The sequence below is a fragment of the Hemitrygon akajei genome, chromosome 6 (genome assembly GCF_048418815.1).
Source record: "Hemitrygon akajei chromosome 6, sHemAka1.3, whole genome shotgun sequence".
NCBI lineage: Eukaryota > Metazoa > Chordata > Chondrichthyes > Myliobatiformes > Dasyatidae > Hemitrygon > Hemitrygon akajei.
In genome coordinates, this window is record NC_133129.1 from 95,337,116 (window position 1) to 95,347,255 (window position 10,140).

Sequence of the window (10,140 nt, forward strand, 5' to 3'; positions counted from 1 at the left end):
CAGAAGGGTCTTCACCCTTGCGTCATCTGCCTCAGAGCCCGAGGAGGAAGTGAGTGTGGGTTAAAGTTAAATTTGGGGAGGACTGGCGACAGGTTGGAGAGACACTGAGTCAGAATAAAACCTCCCAGCATGCAAGAGCTGGTTGGGAGAGTGGGGGTGGTTATTATCTGGAGTTGCACGGTCCACATTCTGGTAGGGGTGGTTATTATCTGGAGCTGCACGGTCCACATTCTGGTAGTACTGTGAGGAGCCGGGGTGCCCGAGTCGTTTTTCACAGCAACGTATTTGCCAACGCTGCTGTCTGACTTGAGGGTCAGTTGTCAGTTAACGGACAATATCAGAAGTTGTGAAGCAATTCCTGGTCAAAGTTACTTGGGACAGAGGTGGACATGAACTTCTCCAGCACTGTGGCTCTGATCTGTTTGTTACTCATTAAAGGTCAGTCTGTCTGTCTATTCATCCAGCTTTTCAGCCGTCTTCACATCTCTCCGTCTATCAGTCCATCTGCCCATCTCTCCAACCCCCAGACCATCTCTCCAACGTCCAGTCCGTCTACCAGACCATATCTCCAACCCCCAGACCGTCTCTCCAATGCCCAGTCCACTTATCTGACCGTCTCTCCAACCCCCAGACCGTCTCTCCAACGTTCAGTCCATCTACCAGACCATATCTCTAACCCCCAGACCGTCTCTCCAACGTCCAGTCCATTTACCAGACCATCTATCCAACGTCCAGTCTATCTATCTGACCGTCTCTCCATCCTTCAGTCCCTCTATCTGAACGTTTCTCTGTCCATCAATCTTTCTATCTGCCAATCCATCCATCAGTCTATCTGTCTATTTCCCCATCTCTCCAACCATAAGTCTGTCTACCTGACCATTTCTACATCCTTCAATCTGTCTGACTGTCTATCTGACCATCTCTCCAACTCTCTATCCATCCGTCTATGTGAACATTTGTCTATTAGAACACAGGACAGTACAGCACATGAACCAAACCCTATGGCACACAATATTTGTAATGAACACGATACCAGATTAAACTCGATCTCTCCTGCCTATGCATGACCCATCTCCCTCCATACCCTGCACATTCACGTGTCTAAGCCACTTAAACACCACTGTCCTATCTGTCTTCACCACCCTTTCCTGATTCTGATATGGGTCTCTATTGGGACTGAGAGTAGGAACGGGGTAGGGAGAGAGGAGTCATAGTTGAGGAAGGGAAGGGAGAGGGGAGGTACTGGGAGGCACCAGAGAGAATCAGAATCAGGTTTAATATCACTGGCATATATGGTGAAATTTGTTGTTACGTAGCAGCAGTACAATACAATATGTAATAAAATAATAAAAACTGAATTACAGTAAATATATAATTGTTAAATTAAATGAGTAGTACAAAAGTAGAAATAAAAAAGTAGTGAGGTAGTGAGGTTCATGGGCTCAATATTCATTCAAAATCGGATGGCAGAGGAAAAGAAGCTGTTCCTGACTTGCCGAGTGTGTGCCTTCAGGCTCCTGTACCTTCTCCCTGATGATAGCAATGAGAACAAGGCATGTTCTGGGTAATAGGGGTCCTTAATGATGGACACCTCCTTTTTCAGACATCACGGCTTGAAGATGTCCTGGATACGACAGAGGCTAGTGCTCATGATGGAGCTGTCTGGGTTGACAACTTTCTGCAGCTTAGTCTCCCACCCCCCAGCCCACCCTCACCCATACCAGACAGTGATGCAGTTAGTTGGAATGATCTCCATGGTACATCTGTCAAAGTTTCTAGGTGTCTTTGGTATCTCCTGAAACTCTTAATGAAATATAGCCATCGTTGTAGCTGCATTAATATGTTGGACCCAGGATAGATCCTCAGAGATATTGACAACCAAGAACTTCAAATTGCTCACACTTTTCTGTAATCTGCAAGCCAATTGTTTAGAATCAAGTGACCTTGCCCTGGTATCTTAAGGCTGGGTGTGTCTGCACCTTGGCCACCAAACACCCCCCCCCCCACAACCCCCTGTACTCTTTCTCTGCCACCTGTCCCACACCCCTCCTGCGGCACTCCACTCACACCATTCCCAACATCCTTTGTTCCCACCAGATTTACAAACACACTCTCTGCTCCACGGTGACAAATACAGTAGAAAGTGATGGGTGCCTGGAATATGTTGCCCAGGGTGGTGGTAGAGGCGGATATAATAGAGACACTTCAGAGATGCTTAGATGAGCACATGAATTTGAGGAGATTTATAGAATATGGACATCGTGTAGGCAGAATCGATCAGTTCAGTTGGCCATTTGATTACTAATTTAATTGGTTCACCACTATTGGTTCATCAGGCCAAAGGGTCTGACCTTTTACTTCTTGATCTTATACTTTAATGCTTTCAGATTTGAGATCTTCCTCATCACACTTCCTTACCCTTACCACAGAGTCTTCTTCCTCTTGCCTCTACAGGGTTCCTGGTTCAAGGAAGGATCCATCAGTCGCCAGCCTTACTCAGGGTCCCAGCGGGGGCCAGCGTGGAACTCGGCTGCTTCTTTGACAAGCCAGCAGTAGCGCCGACCATGGTTGTTTTCCAGTGGGACCTCCCCAACGGGAGGCTCTACCAAGTGCTGCCTGCCGGCAAGGTTGGGGGCAGTATCAACTGGCGTGTCCACCTCCAGGCAGAGCTGAAGGCGAGGAGCAGCAGTCTGAGCATCAGCAGGGTCTCCTCTGAGGACGGTGGGCTCTATGTGTGTGTTGTCCAGCTTCTGGAGCCATTGCCCATTGTCCAGATGAACGGAATAGCAACTCAACTTTGCATCATCCCAGGTATTGGCTGGGCACACTCATATTCCACCTGGTTCTACATGGGACTCCCGCCTGGGGCAGGTTGGGTGGTTCTTGGGAGTATCCAATACACAAACACGCCATTCATCCCAACTAGTGCAAGCTAAGATGTCCATCCAAGATAGAAGATACAATACTGTGCAAAAGTCTTAAGCATACAGTACATTATTGCTAGGGTGCCCAAGACTTGTGCACAATACTGTATTCGTCAACATGGGGCAGAGAGTGAGTTTGTAAATCTGGTGTGAGCAAAGGATGTTGGGAATGGCGATCGTACTGCGTCACGGGAGGGGTGTGGGATAGGTGGCAAAGGAGTGCCGGGGGCAGGGGTGGCACAGATGCAGATACACCCAGCCCTGAGAAACCAGGCAAGGTTTGATTCCAAACAATTGGTTTCTTCATCATTACAGTATGTCTCTCTGGTGTTTCCCACTCGCTTCCCCTCTCCTGTTCCCAACCATGATTCCCCTCTCCCTGCCCCCTTCCCACTTTCAGTCCACAATAGAAACCCAGATCAGAATCGGGTTTATCATCACTCACAAATATCATGAAATTTGTTTTGTTTTTGTGGCAGTAACGTGTTAAGCAGCCTCCATGTGCAGCACCTTATGAAAGGCCTTTTGAAGAACCAAGTACACAATATCCATTGATTCTCTTTTGTCCAGCCTGTTTGTTATTTCCTCAAAGAATTCCAACATTGAGGAAACCATTCTGACTTTGGCTTGTTTTATCATGTGCCTCCAAATACCCTGAGACCTCATCCTCATCGACTCCATCATCTTCCCAGCTACTGAGGTCAGGCTAACCACAATTTCACTTTTTTGCCCCCTCACTCCTTGAAGAGTGGAGTGACACCTGCAATTTTCCAGTTTTCCAGAAACTTGTGATTCTTGATAGATTATTACTAATGCTCCACAATCTCCCCAGCCACCTTTTTCAGAACTAGGGGTGCAGTCCATCTGGCCCAGGTAACTTATCTACCTTCAGATCTTTCAGCTTCCCAAGCACCTTCTCACTAGTAATAGCAACAGGATTTACTTCTGCCCCCTGACACTTCAACCTTCTGGCATACTGCTAGTGTTTTCCACATTGAAGACAGATGCAAGATACTTTAGTTGGTGGTCATTTCCTTGTCCTCCATTACTACCTCTCCAGTGCCATTTTCCCACAGACCGATATCTACTCTCTACTCTCTTTTGCTCATGAAGTGAAACGCGGCACTTGTGTCAAGTCAAATCAGCGAGGATTGTGCGAGGGCAGCCCGCAAGTGTTACCAGGCTTCTGATGCCAACGTAGCATCCCACAACTTACTACAGTTGTGTCCTTTCCTATCCAGAATCCACTCCAGTCCCGGGAAGAGTTTCCCAGTCCCCTGCCTCCCTCTCGGTGAGGGAAGGAGAGCCCGTTACACTGACGTGTATCTTACAGACAACGGCGACGGAGGTGGAAGGGATGTCGTTCATTTGGACGTGGGGAACTTCTTCAACCACCTGCTCCACAGTGCCCGGCATCACCAGCAGGTGGCAGTGTGACCCGGTTCCCGATCCGGGAGTCCTTATCAAAGCTGATTTGCAAACTAAATCATCCGAGTTCGGCATCACCCGGGCTTCTCTGAATCACAGTGGGACTTATAAGTGTGATGTTGCAATCACCAAATCTCTGGCAAGGGTAATTTTACATGGAAATGGATCGACATTACTGGTGGAAGGTAGGTAAAGTTACATTTCATTTACTTTACTCTTCTTTCTGCGTGTACTCAGTGACTTCTTTCTTCCAATTTTTCGTGATACAGGGAGGAGTAAGCCCTTCGAGCCACGCAACCCCCGACAATCCCAATTAACCCAATCACAGGACGCTTTACAATGACCAATTAACCTACCCGGTATGTCTTTGGACTGTGGGAGGAAACTAATGCACGCTGGGAAAACCCACGCATTCCACGGGGAGGGCGGACGAGACTCCTTAAGTACCTCCTGAATCTATTTAAGCGCCCATTTATGCTGCCCATCCTCTTCAAGGTTTGATGTGTTGTGCATTCAGAGATGCTCTTCTGCAAATCTCTGTGTAATCTGAAGTTACTGTCACCTTCCTGTCAGTTTGAACCAGTCTGGCTAGTCTCCTCTATCCTTTCTCATTAACAAGGCATTTTTGTCCGCACAAATGCTGCTCACTGGATGTCTTTTCTTGTTTTCACAACATTCTTGGTAAACTTTGGAACTGCTGTGCCTGAAAAATTGCAGGAGATCAGCTGTTTCTGAGATACTCAATCCACCCCATCTGGCACCAACACTCATTCTATGATGAAAGTACGATTTCCAGAACTTCCGTGCATGATGATCACATTTCTTCCCCATTCTGATGTTTGGTCCGAACAACAACTGAACCTCTTGACCATGTCTGCATGCTTTCAGGCATCGAGTTGCTGTTACGTGATTGGCTGATTAGATGTTTGCATTAACGAACAGGTGTACCTAATAAAGTGGCCACTGGGTGTATGTGTGGTCTAATCTTCGTCAACCCGTGCTTCCCAGAATCAGAATCAGGTTTATTATCTCTGACATACAGCATGTTGTGAAGTGTGTGTTCTGTGGCAGCAGTACAGTGCAAGATATAAAAAAATTACTGTGTTACAGTAAGAGATATGGAAAATAAGTAGTGACAAAATCATGAGGTAGTGTTCATAGTTTCATGGACCATTCACAAATCTGGTGGCTGAGGAGAAGAAGCTGTTCCTAAAACGTTAAGTCTATGTCTTCCTCCTCCTTGATGGCAGCAAGGAGAAGAGGGCGGGTCCTGGGCGGTGGGGCTCCATAATGATGGATGCTGCCTCTTTTTTAAGGTGTCACTCTTTGAAGATGTCCCCGATGCTGGGGTGGTTAGTGTCGCCCTTGCCGGGGTGGGCTGAGTTTGCAGCCCATTGCAGCGTTTTCTGATCCCGTGCACTGGAGCCTCCAAAGTGCACAGCGATGCAGCCAGTCAGAACTCTCTCCATGGTACATCTGTAGAAATTTCCTCAGTCTTTGGCGACGCACCAAACCTCCTCAAACTCCAAATGGAATATAGCCAATGACATGCCTTCTCCATAATTACATCAATATGTTGGGCCCAGGATAGATTTTCAGAGATGTTGATACCTAAGGAATGTTATGGTGAGGTTGTATAAGGCATTGGTGAGGCCGAATTTGGAGTATTGTGTGCAGTTTTGGTCACCGAATTACAGGAAGGATATTAATAAGGTTGAAAGAGTGCAGAGAAGGTTTACAAGGATGTTGCCGGGACTTGAGAAATTGAGTTACAGAGCAAGGTTGAATAGGTTAGGACTTTATTCCCTGGAGCATAGGAGAATAAAGGGAGATTTGATAGAGGTGTATAAAATTATGATGGGTATAGATAGAGTGAATGCAAGCAGGCTTTTTCCACTGAGGCTAGGGGAGAAAAAAACCAGAGGACATGGGTTAAGGATGAAGGAGGAAAAGTTTAAAGGGAACATGGGGGGTGCTTCTTCACACAGAGAGTGGTGGGAGTGTGGAATGAGCTGCCAGATGAAGTGGTAAATGCGGGCTCACTTTTGACATTTAAGAAAAACTTGGACAGGTACATGGATGAGAGGGGTTTGGAGGGATATGGGCCGGGTGCAGGTCAGTGGGAATAGGCAGAAAAATGGTTCAGCACAGCCAAGAAGGGCCAAAAGGCCTGTTTCTGTCCTGTAATGTTCTATGGTTCTAAGGACTTGAAATTGCTCACTCGTTCCATTTCTGACCCCTTGACTCCCCCTTCCTGAAGTCCACAAGCAATTCCTTGATCTTACTGAATGCTGAGTGCAAAGCTGTTGTTGCGACACCACCCAACAAGCTGATTTACCTCGCTCCTCTACACCTCCTTGTCACCACCTGAGATTCTGCCGACAACAGTGTGTCATTGGCAAATTTTATAGATGGCATTTGAGCTGTGCCTAGCTACACAGTCAGGAGTGTAGATTGAGCCATGCAGCGGAAAAGAGAGAGAGAGAGGAATCTTGAACAACATGCACGGAAGTTCTGGAAATGCTCAGCAGGTCAGGTAGAGAAAGTGTCGGAATGAAATGATCTGTACGGATTGCATGCAAAACCAAGTTTTTCCAAGGAGTAAGCAATAACGAGTTGCAGAATAGAGTGTAACAGCTACAGAGAAAGGGCAGTGCAGTTAAACAATAAGGTGCAAGGGTCAGAAAGATAGATTGTGAGATCACAACACTGTTATACAGGAGGTCCATTCAGAAGTCTTATAACAACGGGATTCAAGCTGTCCTTGAGCCTGCCAGTACGTGATATCAGACTTTTGTATCTTCTGCCCAATGGGAGGAGGGTGTAAGGAGGACGTCTGGGGTGAGTGAGGTCTTTGAATATGTTGGCTGCGTTACCAAGGCAGCGAGAAGTATAGACAGAGTCCATGGAGAGGTGGCTGGTTTGTGTGATGCACTGAGGTGTGTTCAGAACTCTCTGCCGTTTCTCGTGGTCCCTGGGACCTGGACAGAGCATCATACAGCACCGAATCAGGCCACAGGGGTCTCCGATGTTGCTATTGCCCTATGGGCACCATTTCGCATTGATCCCGTCCTCTAACAGCAGGCCTAATCCCTGGACACTGAAGGTCTGGTCCAGGTACGTAGGTAGTTTCACATTTATTCACCACTCTCTGGGTGGGAAAGTGGGTCTCCTCGATGCTGAGCTGGGTCCTCTATCTGGTTAACATGGTTCAATCAATCCGGGCCTTCTACACCTGGAATTCGTCTCTCATTCCCTCACCTAACCATTCCCAGCTGCGGCCATCTATCTGAGCTCTGCGTCTCTTTGCCCAGAGTCCCCGCTGATGGTCTCCCAGCTGCCCTCCCTCGTCACGGCGATGGAAGGAGAAGACGCCAGGCTGACCTGCAGCCTCCAACGAGCGGTCGCCGATGTGAGGAACCTCAGCTTCACCTGGGCCAGCGAGAGGGCTGAGGTGTCCTGCACCATCGCGGTCCCCGGACGGGAGTCCAATCGCTGCAGCAGTTGGGACGGAAGGCTTTCCGTCACGGCTCACGGCTGGAATAAATCCTCGGTCCTGACCATCAAGGAAGTTTCTGTCCTGGACAACGGTACTTACAGGTGCGGGGTTACACTGCTCGATCCCCCCGGAAATGAGACCGTTTATGGAAATGGCTCTGTGCTGTTGGTCCTCGGTGAGTGCTTCTGCTATTTTACTGATCAAAGCGCTCTCCGCTCCCCCCACTATTACTCCCGCATCACACACTGCTCCTCTCTGTCCAGCCAGTACACCCCCCCCCCCCTTGGGTCCTCAGCCTCCCTGACGGGTGGAGCTCAAATGCACGCGATGGGTCTTTTCCCATCGCCAGAGTCAGAGATTCTCACATCAGGGGGTCATGCCACTCGGCCCATCATGTTTTGTGCTGATCGGTGGGCACCCGTCGTTTTGATCCCATCTTTAGCGCTTGGCCCGTTGCTTTCTGTGCCTGAGTGTCTGGACACCTCTTCAACCCTGGAGGTAGCCATGTTTCCACTGCTCTCTTCAGTGGCGTGTTCTCAGAACTCATTGTGCTCTGGGTGAGAAACGGCCAGCTCAGGCAGAGAGGGGAAGGGGTGCAGGGAGAAGAGATAGGGGGAGAGATAGAGAGATGGAGAGACAGATCAATAGATAGAGAAATAGAGAGGGAGAGAGATAGAAAAGTATGGAGAGGGTGGAATGAGGGAGAGAGAGAGACAGACACAGAAATAGAGATGTAGAAAGGAGAGGAGAGATAGAAAAATGATAGAGAGGGAGAGAGTGAATGAGGGAGGGAAGAGGGAGGGGAGAAGAAAAGAAGGAGAGAGAGGGAAATATAAGGCGGGTGAGTGGGGAAGGGGAAGATGAGAGAAATGGAGGGGGAGGAGAAAGGGAGGGAGAAAGAGAGATGGCGATGAGGAGAGGAGAAGGGAAAGTGGAGAGAGTGAGAGAGGCCAACAGAGGAAGGTGGAGGCAGAAAGAAATATGGAGAGGGGAAAAGCAGAGAGACAGAGATGATAAAAGAAGGAAGAAACATAGAGATGAAAAGAAGAGAGAGAGAGAATGAAGAACTAAGAGAGAGGGGGAATGAGACAGAGGCAGTCTGTCTGAGTGCAGTCTGAGCAAGCTGCAAATAAGTGCAATATAAGATCATCTTCTCCCTCTGATCTCTCAGGTGAAGTGGAATCGCCAGGGACCAATCAGTCTGAAGATCTTCGGCTGCTTCCTGGTGAGTTCTTGCAGCCTTTCGGAAGGGAGTGAACCAGAATGGATTCAGGGTGAACTGGACACTGCTGCCAGATTACAAGCATTCTGTTTATAAATCCCTGTACAATTCAGGAAACACTATCCTGAAGTTGTTCATCAATCCTGATCATTGGGGAAGGACCAGGGTCAAATTCAAGAGTTACTGTTATTCAATGCCAGACACGTGTGCAGCTAAATGAAAACAACATGCCTCTGTTATTTACTGATAAGCCCCTTTGGCTTCTCAAACAGCGCCACCCAAAAATCTCCTAATTTAATCCTACTGTAATCATGGGACAATGTCCAATGGCTATGTAACTGGTAGGCCTTTGTACTGTGGGAGGTTACCAGAACATACGGAGGAAACCACGTGGTCACATGGAGAGCATACAAACTCCTTACAGGCAGTGAACCCTGTATTGTAAAATGTTCTGCTAGCCACTACACTACCGAGCCGCCCTACAGCACACGTAGGTACAATCCGTTGAAAGGTAATACTGGGAAAATGGGTTAGTTTGGTGGCCTTTCTAGTTCCACTCTACAGAAAACCATACGATATGGTCTTTTAAGAGACTTTTAGATAGGTACATGGAGCTTAGTGAAATAGAGGGCTATGGGTAAGCCTAGTAATTTCTAAGGTAGGAACATGTTGGGCACAACTTTGTGGGCCAAAGGGCCTGTATTGTGCTGTAGGTTTTCTACGTTTCAATGAACAGCCGGTGCCCTGGCCTCCACAGCCGCCTGTGGAAATGAACAGCCGGTGCCCTGGTCTCCACAGCCGCCTGTGGAAATGAACAGCCGGTGCCCTGGTCTCCACAGCCGCCTGTGGAAATGAACAGCCGGTGCCCTGGTCTCCACAGCCGCCTGTGGCGATGAACAGCCGGTGCCCTGGTCTCCACAGCCGCCTGTGGCGATGAACAGCCGGTGCCCTGGCCTCCACAGCCGCCTGTGGCGATGAACAGCCGGTGCCCTGCCTCCACAGTCCCTGTGGCGATGAACAGCCGGTGCCCTGCCTCCACAGCCCCTGTGGCGATGAACAGCCGGTGC

The 10,140-nt window shown here is 48.6% G+C and overlaps 1 protein-coding gene across 1 annotated transcript in view; it reads left to right on the plus strand.

Annotated features, from left to right (window-relative positions):
* The first annotated feature begins 208 nt into the window (after nucleotides 1–208).
* The window catches only part of LOC140729302 (immunoglobulin superfamily member 3-like), a 19,152-nt gene continuing 9,220 nt past the window's right edge, over nucleotides 209–10,140 (plus strand). The window contains exons 1-5 of the mRNA XM_073048910.1: nucleotides 209–438; nucleotides 2,455–2,811; nucleotides 4,166–4,537; nucleotides 7,667–8,026; nucleotides 9,023–9,076. Of these exons, the coding sequence (XP_072905011.1) occupies nucleotides 390–438; nucleotides 2,455–2,811; nucleotides 4,166–4,537; nucleotides 7,667–8,026; nucleotides 9,023–9,076 (1,192 nt within the window). The 5' untranslated portion in view covers nucleotides 209–389. The remainder of the gene's footprint in view (nucleotides 439–2,454; nucleotides 2,812–4,165; nucleotides 4,538–7,666; nucleotides 8,027–9,022; nucleotides 9,077–10,140) is intronic.